The sequence below is a fragment of the Esox lucius genome, chromosome 2 (genome assembly GCF_011004845.1).
Source record: "Esox lucius isolate fEsoLuc1 chromosome 2, fEsoLuc1.pri, whole genome shotgun sequence".
In the NCBI taxonomy this organism is placed as follows: domain Eukaryota; kingdom Metazoa; phylum Chordata; class Actinopteri; order Esociformes; family Esocidae; genus Esox; species Esox lucius.
In genome coordinates, this window is record NC_047570.1 from 18,853,571 (window position 1) to 18,871,450 (window position 17,880).

At 41.3% G+C, this 17,880-nt stretch overlaps 1 protein-coding gene across 2 annotated transcripts; it reads right to left on the bottom strand.

The window, feature by feature from the left end:
- Positions 1–10,429: 10,429 nt before the first annotated feature.
- irf8 (interferon regulatory factor 8) lies at positions 10,430–16,275 on the bottom strand. Of its 2 annotated transcripts, none has more exons than XM_010879299.3 (9): positions 16,171–16,275; positions 15,605–15,778; positions 14,857–15,040; positions 14,484–14,572; positions 14,178–14,286; positions 13,170–13,217; positions 12,654–13,058; positions 12,410–12,525; positions 10,430–12,293 (listed from the first exon to the last, which is right to left on the bottom strand). In XM_010879299.3, exons 2-9 carry the CDS (start codon positions 15,776–15,778, stop codon positions 12,096–12,098), a joined length of 1,323 nt encoding a protein of 440 aa, XP_010877601.1. In that variant the 5' UTR covers positions 16,171–16,275; the 3' UTR covers positions 10,430–12,095. The 2 variants fall into 2 exon arrangements, with proteins under 2 accessions (XP_010877601.1, XP_010877592.1); XM_010879290.3 differs by having other exon boundaries at positions 14,484–14,575.
- Between the last annotated feature and the right edge of the window lie 1,605 nt (positions 16,276–17,880).

Here is a 17,880-nt window from a genome sequence, read left to right on the forward strand (position 1 = left end):
TTTTTTGACGTTTGTAGAATTATAATTCAGAAGGTTGATGAGTCAAAGTCAGAAGGTTGTTCATTCAAAGTCAGAAGGTTGTTCATTCAAAGCCAGAAGGTTGTTCATTCAAAGTCAGAAGGTTGTTCATTCAAAGTCAGAAGGTTATTTGTTAATAACAGAGATGTTTTTTTAACTCGTTCATTTTTAATCCTTTGTCATTCATGTGTCTTCTTAGACAAACGTTCTAAAAGTTAAACTTAATGCAGATCGTATCCCAAGGCCTTATATTGAAGTATTGCTTGGCATAGGACAGTGGCCAGATAGTCATGGCTGCAAAATTCTAATAACTTTTCCAGACCTCTGAGATTTCCCCCAAAGAAATCATAGCATCTGCTGGGATTTCTGAAAAACCTGTGAACTGTGAATCCCTACCTGCACTGGCCTTCCAAAAGGATGGATAATTCCTATTGAAAATCCAGTTTTTGCTGCCACAGCAAGATGGACGTTTTTATGTAATTGGAAAAGTTATTTCACTTTGGGATTTAAAAAAATGTACTAAATCATTGTATTACTAGTGTTTGAAATGTTTAATATTAATTAATCGGTCAATGTACATGTAAAGAAAATATAATAAAAACAATTCCAAAACATCAACCTGCCGTACACCATGCTACGACTAAACTTAAAAACGGCCTTAGGGTTTACAGTGATTGTTTTCCAGCCAGGGTCTTTGAATTCCTGACCGTAGTCTGTCTCTGGCTTAGCTCCACTTCATCTTCCTCTTTTCTCTAGGGAAGTTGCTCTTCTGTCAGATCCTTTCTGGTCCACACACTCTTCCTGTCCAGACCAGGGCCAAATTAGGCGGTCAGGGATCAGTCCTCCGGACAGGGACACCAGATGCTCTCACACTGATGTAACTCTCAACTGACTTTTAACACCCTTTATACATTGAGAAAAATTGTCTTGGTAGGAGCTCTGTGCGCTACCATGAGTGAACTGATACTGATTAGAGGAAACAACCCTGGACTGCTGGCCAGTGTGTGTATGTGTGTGTGTGTTTGTGGTGTGTGTGCATACGTATGTGTGGTTGTGGTGCGTGTTTGTGACTGTGCATGTCTGTCCCTGAGTGTGTGTGTGTGTGTGTATGTGTGTGGTCAGGTGTCTGTCCTCTAGGTCCCAGGATGTGGGTTCTGTCTCCACCTGTTTCTCCACCCGTCAATGTTCTTGCTGCTCTCCTAGTTCCTCTCTGGTTGCCTATTCTCATCACACACATGCACTCTGGTCTGTAACCCCACTCCTCCCCAGAGACACCAGTCCAACTCCCAAATCACTCTGATTGCATAACACAGGTAATCTTCTTCAGAAATCACAGCTTTTCAGCATAAAATTATAATGATTGAATAATAATAAGGCATCTGAATGCACTTCTAACTTAGAATGCACTTCTAACTTTTCTCAGTCTCCTCCAGTTTTACATTTTAGGAGGAGGTGAGGTCCTGGTCCACACCTGCAGAGTACCTGGTTTGGGAGGCCCGTTGCTGTCCCTGTCCTTGTCCATCTGGTCATACTTTTGACCTAGTCTAGAATCAAATAGACTCTGGATTTAGCCCAGAGAAATGTGTTTATTATTTCAATTGGACTCTTAATATCTCACCCGGCACAGCCAGAAGAGGACTGGTCACCCCTCTGAGCCTGGGTCCTCTCTAGGTTTCTTCCTAAAATTTGGCCTTCTTAGGGAGTTTTTCCTAGCCACTGAAATCCAACACTACTGTTGTTTGCTCCTTGGGGTTTAAGGACGGGTGTTTCTGTAAAGCACTTTGTGACAACTGCTGTTGAAAAAAGGGCTTTATAAATAAATGTGATTGATTGATCTGTTAGAGACTAATTTAAAGGGCTTTCTTTGATCACAAGATCTGCTGTTATGACATTTCAAACATCTGAGGACTATGTATGTATGTATCACTGCATGTATGTACAGTACCAGTCAAAAGTTTGTGTCTGGGCAATAACAGTTTTTTGCTCAGAAAAACAGGTGGATTAGCTGTTCTTGGGTTGAGGGCCTGGGATTCCTGTCTGAGTAGAACAAAACTGCAGCCCTTGTGGGGTGTTCCCAGCCTGCAATGGTCAGTACCTATCAAATGTGTTCCAAGGAAGAAAAAGCAGTGAACTGGTGACAGGGTCATGAGCGGCCAAGACTCATTGATGCAGGTGTCAGAACATATAGTGAATCGCAGTTTGCTGCGTATGGGGCTGCGTAGTCACAGGCCAGGCCAGTCTGGGTGCCCATGCTGACCCCTGTCCACTGCCAAAAATGCCTACAATGGGCACGTGAGCATCAGAACTGGACCATGGAGCAATGGAAGAAGGTGGCCTGGTCTGATCAATCATGGTTTCTTTTACATCACGTGGATGTCTGGGTGCATGTGTGTCACTTATCTGGAGAACACATGGCACCAGGATGCACTATGGGAAGGAGGCAAGCCGGTGGAGGCAGTGTGATGCTTTGGGCAATGTTCTGCTGGGTAACCTTGGGTCCTGCCATTCATGTGGATGTTACTTTGACACGTACCACCTACCTAAGCAATGTTTCAGACCATGTGCACCCTTTCAAGGCAATGGTATTCCCTGATGGCATCGGCCTCCTTCAGCAGGATAATGCACCCTGCCACCAAGCAAAAATGGTTCAGGAATGGTCTGAGGAACACAACAACGTGTTAAAGGTGTTGACTTGGCCTCCAAATTCCACAGATCTCAATCCAATCGAGAATCTGTGGGATGTGCTGGACAAACAAGTCCAATCCATGGAGGCCCCACCTTGCAACTTACAGGACTTAAAGGATCTGATGCTAACATCTTGATGCCAGATACCACAGCACACCTTCAGAGGTCTAGTGGAGTGCATGCCTCGACGGGGCAGGGCTGTTTTGGCGAAAAGGGGGACCTACACAATATTAGGCAGGCCGTCATAATGTTATGGCTGATCGATGTATACAGCTCTGGAAAACAATTAAGAGACCACTGCACTCTCTGATTGCATAACATAGATCATCTTTTTCAGAAATCACAGCTGAGGCGTGTCAAGGTGTTGTTGGCATATTGCAACCAAGCTTTTTTGTGGCAATGGCCCAATAAAGGCTTCTATCTGGCAACTCGACCATGCAGCTCTTTTTTTTTTTATGTTGTCATATTGTGCTTCTTGAAACAACCACACCGTCTTTTTCCAGAGCAGCCTATTTTTCTCCTGAGGTTACCTGTGGGTTTTTCTTTGTAACAATTCTTCTGGCAGTTTTGCCTAAAATCATTCTTGGTCTACCTGACCTTGGCTTGGTTTCAAGAGATCCCTGGATTTTCCACTTCTTAATAAGTGATTGAACAGTACTGATTGGCATTTGCAAGGCTTTTGATATCTTTTTATATCCTTATATCCTTTATATCTTTATAAAATTACCTTATTACGCAAGTCTTTTAACAGTTCTTTTCTGCTCCCCATAGCTCAGTATCTAGCCTGGTGAGTGCAGCTAACAAACTAATTGACTATTTTACACACTAATTGCAATTTTAAATCCACAGGTGTGGGAAATTCATCTTTAATTGCCATTTTCACATTGTGTGTCTGTAACAAGGCCAAACATTCAAGGGTATGTAAACTTTTGATCAGGGCCATTTGGGTGATTTCTGCTATCATTATGATTTAAAAAGTAGCCAAACAAGTATGTGATAATAAATGGCTTCATATGATCACTATCCTTAAATAAAGGCAGTTTTTTTGCGTCATATTTTCAAAATCAATGCCAAGATTTCACTATTTCTACCAATGTATGCAAACTTATGAGCACAACTGTAAATATATACATGCATGTGTGTGTGTGTTTGTGCTGTGTTTGTGCATGCGTTTGTGCGTGCGTTTGTGCGTGCGTTTGTGCGTGTGTGTTTGTGTGTTTGTGCGTGTGTGTTTGTGCATGTGTCTGTTTGTGTGTGTTTGTGCATGTGTGCGTGTATTTTTGTGTGGTGACTTTGCTGACTCTGCAGGGCAGTTCAGAAACATCTTGACATTTTCTGAAAAAGTAAACACGTCAGCAACAGAAGCAAATCCGGCCATGAAAACGCAAAAGGAACAATATAGTTTTCAAGGAAATACATTTTAGAAGACTTGTAATTCCTTTTTATAATTATATTAATATAATTAATGATTTCAGGAAGGCCAAGTTGGTTAGAGGTTGAAATGTTACTGTATTTGGCATGATACACATGTAGAGGCCAAATTCTGTAGTGACATTTGTAACCTGTTAGCTGGTGTTAAAAGTTTAAATTTGTTTAATTTATGATAATTTATTTTGGGGAGGCTCAGGCCACAAGAAAGTGTTGCAACCAGCGCTAGAGCACACTGCAGAGCACCATGCTGACACTGCATCTGTAGACAGTAAACCTTTTCTCTGACTGATTCATCTGATCAGCAACCTTTCTGAACAATTAATTAGCATTCAATTATTAGAGGTTTTCCTATATAGGTTATATACATATGAGCAGCAGGCCCATCCAGATCTACTGAATAATAGACACATAGAAGGTGAAATTTGCCTAGTCTCAGGCAGATCTTATTTTAGGGATTGGCCTGGTTTCCTGTGACAGTTTCTGAGAGTTTGCTGTCAGTTCCTGATCTCTGAAAACCTGTAGAGGGGTTCTGACAGGCCTTTAATTCCTTCACGTCTCTCGAAAATATGTAGACCTATATACAGTGCATTAGTAAAGTATTCAGACCCTTTCACTTTTTCCACATATTTTTACATTTGGTAGCCATTACAGCCTCCAGTCTTCTCAGGTATGGTGTCTGGCATGACTATATTTGGAGGATTTCCCCATTCTTCTCTACAGATCCTCTTAAGCTCTGTCAGGATAGATGAAGAATGTCACGGCACACACATTTTCAGGTCTCTCTAAAAATTTTTGATAAAATTCAAGTCTAGGCCGGGCCACTAAGGGACCTGTGTTGTCTTGGTTATATGCTTAGGGTCATTTTTCTGTTGGAAGGGGAACCTTTGCCTAGTCAGAGGTAATGAATGCCCTGGAGCAGGTTTTTATCAAGGATCTATTTGTACATTGCTCTGTTCATTTTTCCTCCAAGTCAATCAATCAATCATATGTCACAAAATTATTTTACAAAACACCCGGCCTTAAACCCCAAGGAGCAAACAACAGTAGTGTTGAATTTCAGTGGCTAGGAAAAACTCCCTAACAAGGCAGAAATTTAGGAAGAAACCTAGAGAGGACCCAGGATCAGAGGGGTGACCAGTCCTCTTCTGGCTGTGCTGGGTGAACATATTAAGAGTACAAATAGTAATAATTAATAAATGCGTTTTGGCTCAGAGTCTATTTAAACTTAGTTCAGGTCGGACGCAAGACCAGATGGAGGAAAGGGACAGTGGCAGCTGAAATCCTCATGTATCATCTTGATTTGCAACACATCCAGGAGGACTTTGGACAGGGACAGCAACGGGTCTTTCAAGCCAGGTACTCCTCAGGTGTGGGCCTGGACCTCATGTCCTCCTAAGTTTAAAACGGCAAGAGACAGGGAACATTTTGAAAATGCATTCCTTATATCTACAAGGATTTATAGTGAAGAAGGAGAACTGACCCTACTCCCCCAGCACAATAATATAGCAGCTTAAGACCTTGGGGCTGAGACGGGGGGGGAGGCCCCTATCTGGGGGAGTCCCCAGACAGGGCCCAACAGGCAGGAAATCAATCCACCCACATTGTCAAGCATCAACTAAAGGGACACCCACCAACCGCAACCACCCTGAATGAGGGCAGAGTATTGCCAGCAGAGTACATCCCAATTGCACAAGCGCACAACAGTGAGACAACAACAAGCAAGTGACTCCACCCCTGAATGGCATTGGAGGGAGGGCATCCCAGTGGCGATGAGAGCTCACCTGGCTAGACAGCAAGGGTGGACAGTAACAATCCTTTCTGGTCTCATTCATGCCCCTGGTTCAGACTACACTTAATCATAGACCATGCTGTAGGGATGAGTCTTTAGTAGACACTTGGGTTTGCATTTCTAACCTTAATTGGCGAATCATTCCACAGTAGTGGAGCTCTATGAGAGAAGTCCCTGCCTCCGGCAGTTTGTTTATAAATTCTAGGTAGAATTTAAAGGCCTGCATCTTGTGATCTAAGGTTACGTGTAGGTATGTATGGCTGGATCATTTCAGCGAGGTAAGTAGGAGCAAGTCCATGTATTGATTTATAGGTTAACAATAAAACCTTAAAATCAGCCCTAACCCTAAGATGCAGCCATTGTAAAGAGGCTGGTACTGGAGTAAAGTTAGGATTCTAGCAGCCGTGTGCAGCGCTTATGGAAGTTTATTTATTGATTTGTCAGGTTAACTGGAAAGAAGAGCATTTTAGTAATCTAATCTACAAATAACAAAAGCATGGATTTGTTTCGTGCAATTTTTCAGTTTTTTATTTGTTAAAAAGGTTTGAAATATCCAATGAATTTCGTTCCACTTCATAATTGTGTCCAGTTTTACATCTTTGTGTTTGAGGCCTGAAATGTGGCAAAAGGTCGAAAAGTTCAAGGGGGCCGAATACTTTCGCAAGGCACTGTATATAACTGTGTGTCATCAGCATAACAGTGAAAATTGACATTGTGATTCCGGATTACATTACCCAGAGGCAGCATATATAGTGAGAACAATAATGGGCCCAGAACTGAGCCTTGAGGAACACCAAAACATACCTTTGACTGATATCTTTCAGATAAATAAGATTTAAACCAGGCTAGAACATGTCCACGTTGTCCAATATGGGTTTCAAGTCTCTCTAAGAAAAGGGAGATCAAGAAGCAACAGGACGGATGCGGAACCATTGTCTGAGGCCATTAGAAGGTCATTTTTTACCTACACAAGTGCAGTCTCAGTACTTTGATGGGGTCTGAAACCAGATTGGAGCATTTTATAAATGTTATTTGTCTTCAGGAAGGCATTCAGTTGTTGGGAAACACATTTTTCTAAGAATCTTGAGAGGAATAGGAGGTTTGATATTGGCCTATGCACTCACCTAAAGGATTATTAGGAACACCTGTTAAATTTCTCATTAATGCAATTATCTAATCAACCGATCACATGGCAGTTGCTTCAATGCATTTAGGGGTGTGGTCCTGGTCAAGACAATCTCCTGAAATCCAAACTGAATGTCAGAATGGGAAAGAAAGGTGATTTAAGCAATTTTGAGCGTGGCATGGTTGTTGGTGCCAGAGGGGCCGGTCTGAGTATTTCACAATCTGCTCAGTTACTGGGATTTTCACGCACAACCATTTCTAGGGTTTACAAAGAATGGTGTGAAAAGGGAAAAACATCCAGTATGCGGCAGTCCTGTGGGCGAAAATGCCTTGTTGATGCTTGAGGTCAGAGGAGAATGGGTCGACTGATTCAAGCTGATAGAAGAGCAACTTTGACTGAAATAACCACTCGTTACAACCGAGGTATGCAGCAAAGCATTTGTGAAGCCACAACACGCACAACCTTGAGGCGGATGGGCTACAACAGCAGAAGACCCCACCGGGCACCACTCATCTCCACTACATCCATGATGGATCCATCATGCCTTGTTACCACTGTGCAGGCTGGTGGTGGTGGTGTAATGGTGTGGGGAATGTTTTCTTGGCACACTTTAGGCCCCTTAGTGCCAATTGGGCATTGTTTAAATGACACGGCCTACCTGAGCATTGTTTCTGACCATGTCCATCCCTTTATGACCACCATGTACCCATCCTCTGGTGGCTACTTCCAGCAGGATAATGCACCATGTCACAAAGCTCGAATCATTTCAAATTGGTTTCTTGAACATGACAATGACTTCACTGTACTGAAATGGCCCCCACTGTCACCAGATCTCAACCCAATAGAGCATCTTTGGGATGTGGTGGAACGGGAGCTTCGTGCCCTGGATGTGCATCCCACAAATCTCCATCAACTGCAAGATGCTATCCTATCAATATGGGCCAACATTTCTAAAGAATGCTTTCAGCACCTTGTTGAATCAATGCCACGTAGAATTAAGGCAGTTCTGAAGGCGAAAGGGGGTCAAACACAGTATTAGTATGGTATTCCTAATAATCCTTTAGGTGAGTGTAATTGTTTAATATGTCAGGATCCAGAAGAGGCTTAATTTCCGCTATTTTTTGTGAGTTTGGTACACATCTAAGGTATTCAGACCCCTAAATCTAAGGTATGATTGTCTCACTAGTCGCTCTGCTGCTGAAAAACCTCCCCATGCATTATGCTGCCACCACCACGCCTCACCTCAGGCAAGTATTAGCTAGATGATGAGAAGTTCCTGGTTTCTTCCAGACGTGATGCTTGGCATTCAGCATTTAATCTTGGTTTCCAAGGACCAGAGAATCTTGTTTCTCCTGGTCTGAGTCCTATAGCTGCCTTCTGGCAAGTTGCAAACAAGTTGTTTCTGTAGAGTCTCTTCTGTCTGGTCGTTCTACCATAAAGGCCTGATTGGTGGAGCGCTGCATAGATGGTTGTCCTTTGGAAAACTTCTCCCATCTCCACAAAGGAACTCTGAATATTTCTCTGAATGCCAATCAGGTTACTGGTCACCTCCCTGACCCAGGCCCTTCCCCACCAATTGAATTGCTCAGTGTCGCCAGGTGACCAGCTCTAGCAGAGTTGTGCACAGACATTTTGTGGGCATTGCCTGAAATTCACAAAAAAAGAGCTCCTTGGATATGTGAAGGCAGCGAACAGAACATCAGCTTTTACAATGCGCATCACACTGATGGACCACGCATGCTCGTCTGGCATCATCTGGCACAGATGAGCAGATAGGGCAGTTGTTGAGTTGGTAGGGACAGGGATAGAGGATCAAACGCCCCCTGGGGTCAATCTGTATACGTGGCTGAGCTCTAGGAAGAGGAATTTCTTCCATTAAAGAATGATGGAGGCCAACGATTTCCTGGGTACCCTCAATGCTGCAGATATATTTGATACACTTCCCCAGATCTGTGCATTGACACAATCCTGTCTCTGAGCTCTATGGACAATTCCTTCAACATTGTGGCTTGGTTTTTGCTCTGAGTTGCACTCTCAACCGTGGGACCTTCTAGAAACCGATGTGTGACATTCCAAATCATGTCCAATCAGTTTAATTCACCACAGGTGGACTCACATTTTTTATATATTTGCTAATATTTCTAAAAATCTATTGAAGATAAGGCTGTGACGTAACATAATGTGAGAAAATGAAGGGTTCTGAATACTTTCCAAATGCACTGTACACATGTAAGCAGACACACAAGGTGAACAGAGTGTGTGTGTATCCACGTGTTGTTCTTCCATACTTGAGTATTTTCTCACAATTTACGATGTGAGAAAGTTACCAGATATAAAAAATTTAAAATCACCCTCAGATCACATGAGGTGATCACAAATGCCTTATCCACATACTGATTTTGTGAGGACTTGTCTTGATTGCTGGACATGCTTTGTCGCAATGTTGAATATTAAGACAAATTGAGTCAAATGTGATTTGCTCCTTCTCTAGCTTCTCTCCCTTTAGAAGACAGGCCGATCGTCTGAGTGATCGATTCAGATCGACATCTTATTGGATGTTTTGGCAGAGTTATTTTGAAGCTTTGATTTTGCTAAGAGTGTAAACTAAGCAAAATCAAACTTGATGAGATTACTAGAGTAAAAGATAACTTTGCAACCCCTTCCACTCTACCTGGACTAAAATGGTTTTAGTTTTATTCAATGTTGTTTAGGTGTGGTCTTCATTGTCTTCATTTAGTCCCTCTGTATTATTAAAATAAAATAATGAAAGGCTGCATGGTGATTATTTATTCTCTAATCTTCCTTTAATGTTCTTCCACTCAACACAAAATTCCAATGTTAGGGCTGTTATTCAGAGCTACCCATGCTCTTGATTTCAAGTGATAGTTCGACCTAGATTCATATTTGGCTGGAATAACAAACTGAGTTGTTCTTAGGCCCATTTTTCACAATAAGTATTTATTCAACTTTTCCCCAGCCTAGCATTATTGGCAATATGAATCTAGGTCGAACTAATCCTTTAAACTTAAGGTGGTGGAGTCAGATCTATGTAACAGACCTGAGTTCAGTCACAGTCTATTGTTCCATCATTAGTGTTGTCAGTCACACACCAGATATTTTAATCCTAGTCAATAAGTGAGAGTTCCTCAAATAATACCGAGAAACTGTGATACTGTCATGGAACAGAGTCACTCTTGGTTAATCTTGATTCAGCTCCCTGGAAATGCTATTTACTGGGGCTTATTGCTGCTTTTATACAAGAAAGAAATAGCAAAAAAAACGATTGTTCTGGTAGTGTGGTTTTCAAGCCATTATGAGAGCATCAAATGACATCTTATAACTTACTGCGAATAAATGAGTAAGATGCCAATCAAATCATGATAAATTAAAATGTTGACATTTATTTCAAAATAAAAAAACATTTGAAACAGTACAAATGTGAGAAGACTGATAGTAAAACCTATCTCATTTCAAATACAATCCAAGCAACTGTTAATGCTAGAATCTCTCATAAAGTATTTTTATAGTAAAAATAGAACAATTAAAATATTTTAAAGATGCCCTTTCACAGCCCATTACTGAGTAGTTTTACAAAGCTATTATCACATTTTGTACATACCATTTGATATAAGTACTGTAGCATATCGGATTGAATATCAATCCACTTTCCCATCATAACAAAATACATTAAAAGCCAGTGAGAAATGTTTAAAAAATGCACACAAATTCTATATATAGCATATTTACCGAGGTGGTAAACCTTCTAGTACCTTTGCAGCACCATCTGTAAAAATGTTCTACATTAGTAAAACAGTCGTGTAGTACTTCCATTCATTGATGCAGTACCTCTGTATCACCAAAAAGGCATGTTTAAAGACATTTCTGCCGCATAGCTTTGAAACCCATGAAAGATTTCTAGTCACAAGAACGGGGGAATATCACTACGCTGGTCCTAAAGAAAAAGAAAAATATAATAATAAAAGCAGGGTATATGGGACAAATTCCTCAGTGAAACTTAAGCCTCTAGCTCTGTTGTTTAAACATTTGGTGATTGAGCAAATAAAGGGAAGTAAACTTCTGGGTTTTTACTGCAGACAGCAAGCTGACATGTCAAATATATACTCAGTGGACATTAAGATTTGAGAAGGATTTTTTGTGGTGAGATGGTGCTCTGCTTTTTTGCCATTTCAGTCAACATAAGTCCTACTCGTTCTGCTGCTCCTGGACTATTTTCCAGTCATGTGGTCGTGTGGCAAGCAAGGTCATAGGCAAACTGCAGATGGTCCAAAACAGAGAAGCACATACAGCACTTAGATGTGCATGAGGGGGCATGTCTGTCTCTCCTGGCTCAGACTGAACTGCACCACTGTTGGTCTTTGTGCTGGATTGGAGATTTATTGAGGCTCCAGGGATGTTTGTTCAGGCCGCAGGTACACAGTTTGGACACATCGTCACCACACAGGACAAGTAACCATAAGCCTCCTCCCAGTCCCCAAGACCAGGACAGCAGCTGGGAGGTGAACAGCACTAAATAGAGCCATGAGAACATGGAAACCTCAGCCTCCCCGGGAAAATCAAGCTAGTAATAATACAAAAACTGATTTAAAAAAAAAAAAACACCTTGCCTCACAAAGTCTGTGAGTAGACATATATTGTAATGCATTATGTGATTTATTGCTCTGAATGTTATTACTGTGTTCATGAGATCTTAAGACTATCGATATAGTATTACTGATATAACTGAGCTATGTTTAATTTTGTTCGGAGCACAGGGAAGTAGCATGAGCTTAGAAAAAGGCTAATGGGGTCCTAATATATACAGCTAACACTGCTGTCCCCTACCTATTGCCTTTTTTCAATTCCTCAAAGTATGCATTTGCTCACTCTCTCTTATCAACCAAAAAGGACAGTGTTGATGTAATCGTGGACTAAGAGTGTGAAAGGCTGAAGAGTATTTCAGCGACATGTTCCACCATACGTCTCATTGTAGTCCTTTCCAGTTAGATCCATGCGGGGGAGTGGTGAAGGGAGTGTGCCTTGTCCTGTTCATACAGTGATGGGCATGTTGTCCCTGTAGCAAGCTGCCCTCTGGGGGGCGGTGTAACTACAGAGGTCCTGGTAGATCCGGGCCATCTGCTCCCCAGCATGCAGCTCGTCTGACTGGATCTCCTGGTTAGAACCGCTGTACTGGGAGCGATGCATGCTCACCGCATCCAACAGCTGCTGGCAGTTCAGCAAAGTGATCTGTGGCCGTGAATAATGGAGAAAAGAAGAAAGTTACATCCAGTTAGTGAAATAAGTCCACCCTTTGCTGTGGCTATATCATGTTTCAGTGACCCAGAGGGTAAAGCCTATGTTACCTGAACAATGATAAGTTTGCTCTTGGCTGTGCTTAGGTCTTGAAGCTCCTCCCCAAAACAAAGGGTCACCATGGGGTCAGGGGCAGGAAGCAGACCCTCCTGATATTGCTGGAGAGCTGGGATAAACACAACAGACAGAGAATAGCTTGTTTTACAGACAGTACAATCAACGTACGTGTTCTGGTCCTCTTCAGAGCACAACCTCCTAAACTGACAGAATAAACACAAGTTCCTTCACACTCACCTTCTAAGAACCTTCCTGTGTCAAAGATCTTGACCACAGCATCTCTCTCCAGCTTGCAGGGTCCCCCTGAACTATAGTGTGGGTCCAGTCCCCCCAGCCCGCTCCAGAACACACGGCTCTGGCAAAGCCTCTTGATGAAGATGCCCTCGCGGTTGGCACGGAGCAGAACACCCCTTTCCAGGTGACCCAGGAGCTTGCGGGTAACATGGCGCTGGCGCTCAGCCTCAATGAGATCAGCAGTGGGAAAGCGGATGTTCTGCAGGCTGTCTGAGAGGCAGTACAGGATGTTATGTTGTGGCAGGGCAGGCTGGCCCGGGGAGATGCGACAGCCGTCAGAGTTGGAGGTCACCACACTGTCCATCAGCTTCCCACTGTAGAAGAAGTTGATGATCATCTGGGAGAAGGCTGGGAAAAGAAGGGAGAACATTTTGAGGAAGTGAGTGTGTTGTCTTCTTTTCAGTCTAGGGTAGGAATGGAAATCAATAAATCAGTGTTAAGAAATATTGAGAATAATACCTGTATTCAAGGAACCCATCGTCATGGGGTCTTGATGTCCTGGGAAGGCTGCCAGGTAAATAGAAAGATATCAATCACTGTGTGATGAAGAACTTTTCCAACATAACAGTAAATCACTGCATTCCTTCTACGCAGCACACTCTTTACGATGATATTGAGTGAATATGTAAAAAATCGTATCAGCCTATCATGTCAATGCAACAGCAAAAAAAAGACTGTCAAGCACATCAGACTCTTGGGGAGTGTGACCACACAAAAAAAAACACCTTAGTCAGCAAAAGGAATTTAGTTCATCCTTCCCTCTCTAGATGTCGAACCAAATAAACAATTTCATTTTGGCAACCATAACAATAAAGGAGAAATGCATGAAAATATTCAAATATATACATATTTACAATTTGTAAAAAGGAAACAATGGCATGAATTTAAATGTGATATTTTCACAACGCCTTCTAATCAGCCTTCACATCTGCTTTCTTACCTATTAAAAGCTCCATCCATAAAATCGTTTAAGCTTTTGGCTGCAGTGTTCAAACGTTGTATGGAATGTGTATGGTACATAAATGCCTGTATGACTGTAATAATTAACTGATTATTATGTTAACTGAGTTAGCTTAAACCAATACCTGCTTAAATCTTTAAAGTAGGATGTCTGGAGCGTTATTTGTACTTAAACTAATTATAACAAACATAGGTATGATACCATAAGGCTGTCTATATAGGCAGTATGTCAAATAACAACCCAGAGATACTTTTCCCAAAAGCCACAGCCTTTAAAATGTTCTGACCCACTGTACACCTAACAGTAAAACCAGAAGTATAAAGCTGGAAGATATAACGAAGTATAAATGATGTATAAATGCTTGTTTAGTAAATAAAAAGATAAGATATTGCACATCTGTTCAGCCACCACCTTACAAAATTGTAGGGTCATGACACTACTGCATTAGGGTGATATTCAAAGGTTGGATGACATTGCTGAAGAGAAAAACAGAGAAGAACCCTTACCACTGATGTTGCCCTGGGGCCAGTACTCTGGGCTGGGTGGCATCCTATAGCCATCTTTCTGAGGAGAGTGGCTCCTCTTGATATTGCCTTGGTACTCATCACTGGAAGACTGACAACAAGATAACATACACTATGCAATTAGTCTCTACTAACCAAAACAGCATGCACTGCTAACCGTTTCAACACTGCTTTAAAAAGAACTGGTTGGAGCGTTGATAATGGACAATAGACCAAAGGAGGCAGTGGGAACTAATCAACGGGGGAACATGGACAACGAGAGGAGAATAGCAAGGATGAAGGTGTTACCTCTTTAATGAGCTCCTCTAGGTCTGCAGAGCTACAGTCCATGTCAGTAGGGCCAGGGCTAGATGTCATGGCTGCTGCTACACTTTTACCTACTGGAGTAGAGGGGAACATGGAGCTATTGGTATAAAAGTAACAGCTATTATTTCTATTTTTAAATTGAAAAGGGCTGATCATCAGCTGTAAATCAAGTCAGCAAAGTTCCAGCAGCAACCTGCCTTCATCAAGGTTTGTACAAAAGTCAAGACAAACTACTTTGGGCGTTAACAATATATACATACATTTATCATCACACCAATTTTCCTCAAAAAACATTAAATGCAGGTGTGTAAAACATGTCTTATTATAATGGCTTCATAGCATAATATGAACTCACTCTTCTGCTCCTCTTCTGGGACGATACGGTACACCTTATAGGGCTCGGATATGTCCAGCTGGGACCTATCTCCCACCTCCTCAAAGTCAGGGCTCTTATTCAGAGCACAACGCAATCTGGTTTTCCATGTAGCCGGCTCTGCCTTCTCCCCTTCCTTAAACTTTCCCTTAAACACAGCCCAGGCCTGTAAGGAGGGACATCGAATTAGTGTAAGAGTAGCATACATCAAAAGAGGTGTACATTATAGCTAAGTATATTCAACTGCAATTTAGTAAAGTGTTTAAACTCAGCTACAGCAGATAAACCTTATTAATTGTAATGGCATGAAACTGAACAGGTTCTATATCAAATATTACACAAAGCCTACTAGTTATGACCATGATTCAAAGCATAGGCGCCGATACCGTGGGTGCTCCGGGGCTCGAGCACCCACGAAAATATATATATATATAAATGGCGTGCGCCTATGAGCACCCACGGAGGAAAACATAAATCGGCGCCTATGATTCAAAGTTCAATGTTTTCTCAATTATGACAAAAACTTTTATAGTGTGTATGTACTGTAGGAGATGATAATGTTTTTAATTAACCAACAAAACTTATTTCACACCATCGATATAGAATCGATAAAGAATATGCTAATTCGACCCTCAAAAAGTGAGTAAAAGCGCATCGGATTTGACTAAATGGGCTCTTCAAATCTATATCATCATGTACTAAAAAGTAAATAAAATTTGAATGAACATACCTTGAATATTGATGCGTCGACCTCCTGATTGTAATCCTGCTTCCCAGCGTGTTTCCATGGAATGCGGAACATGACGCGGCTGTCATCCTCCCATAGCAATCCAGGGTACTGGCCGCTGTGGATCTGCTCTAGTAGCCACTGTTTCAGCCTTCTACCGCCCGGGTTTACTGACATCTACATAAAAAGAGGAGGGTAACTCAAAAAAGCATAGATATCTTATTTTTATTTATTTATTGGAGACGGTGGGCATAACTCTGTGTTGGACTATGCACTATATTGCTCCCTGCCGTAAAATGATGGTCAGCCTCGAAAGAAACAACACATTTTAAATTAGTTTTATTGCATACATATTTTTGTTGACCTGATTATTGTTCTACTGATTGTCCTGTAGACAATGTTTATTATTATTACTTAAATAAAAAACTAACCAACGCAAAATTCTGAACAAGATATTTATTATTATTTTCTTTTTTTAAACGACTTTAATTTCTTGATTGCTTACCCTTTTACACTGTTAGCAAAACTTAAACTATTAAAGATTTAAACCAGACAAAATGTACTCTTACCTTTTATTTTTGTAATGTCCTTAGGATTTACTTGAGAGGCTAAACAGTTTAGTCAAGTCTATTACCGCTGTCTCAGCGTGAATAGAATAAATCTTGACCAGCGGTAACAGTTTATCTTCCTTCAAGATGAATGAAGCATCGTCTACAAGATGATTGGTCCGATGCGTTTCACATATAGCCAATCAGGTCAATCGGAAGTAATCGTTCTTCGAAGCTGTGGCATTTACAAGAAATCATCTGACGGGAGATAGTGTGTATGTTATTTATACCAACGCTGGGATATTGAACAATCCAGGATAATAATGAATGAAGGATGAAGGGGATTTCACAGTATCATAAAATAACGTTTTACTGTAAAGGACGACAGAACAACTATTGTTCCGTCGCTGATAAGAGGCTCAATAGTGCAAACTTTGCGACCGCCTACAGAGCTTTAAAACATAACGCACGTTCGTTATGTTTGTTTCGCTCATTTTACCCAGAAATATATACAACAATTAGCTGTTAATCATGTCACTATTAGAGTTAGTTTATATTGTAGCGACCAAGGTCTCTACAATATTTTGTGAGAATTTAGCTCTTATTCAGTGGGCCAAAATGACACGGCTTAAGTATCTAGAAACATAATGTCTCATCTACAAACAGGCTTTACAATTTCGAAAATTAATAATAATAATGACTTGTCTGCCCTACAAATAGTACGTTAATTTCATTAATATTAGGCTACAACCTATTAAAAAAGACAATCTGAGCAGCAGTAAGATCATCTGAGCAGTAACCTAAATGATAAACGCTGGATCGAATCCCTAAGCATGCAAGGTGACAATTCTGTAGATCTGTTTTGGAGCCAGGCAATTTACCACAATTGTTTGCTTATGCAAGTTGATCTGGATAAGAGCATCTGCTAAATAACTATAATGTAAAAGTGAAAACAATTTATCAATATGGGGTTCTATAGATGATGATGATGAACCTAGATTTCTATTCCAAGGCACCCACACTAGGCTGAACAGAAAAAGTGTATCCTTGTTATTTAGCACTTTTTTCTTCCAACGTTTTACTTCCACTTCTTTTCAGCCAGACTTATTTTCCGTGTATCAACTATGTATGCTTTATAATATTGAGGTAATATTACAGGACACAAAAATACTTCATAGTGCTATATTCCTTGTGATCAACCTACTTTAGTACTCTTTAGAAAGGTAGATGTGAATATAAGCTTTCATACTCCTAAGAGAAATGGGTTCTACATTTCTACATGGCGTTGTAGCTGTAGCCAGAAAAGGTCAGATAAGTTCAGCGCTAGAATAGGTATTGCTTGGCTGAATGTTGGTGGAGTATGGCTAACTCGTTGTGCCCACTCAGTGCTGTTTAGAAATCATTTGGAAACTAAGAAAAGCAGATGTGATATAGGTAAGGTCACATGTCCAGAGAGCATTTTGAGGATTTGAACCATGCTGTGGTCTGAGCGTACCTGTATGGCGGGGGTGGAGTCCTACAGGAAAATGTTTTGGGGAAGCTGAGGTCAGAGAAGGACTTACAGTGTGACCAGGGAAATAGGACATTTACTGTTACAACTGTGTATATGCCAGTCTGGGGAGGCACTGTCAAGACACCCTGCATCTATGAAGGGTCTATCCCTAAAACATGTGCCATCTGGCACAAGCTCTCTTACACACACACACACACACACACACACACACATAGACA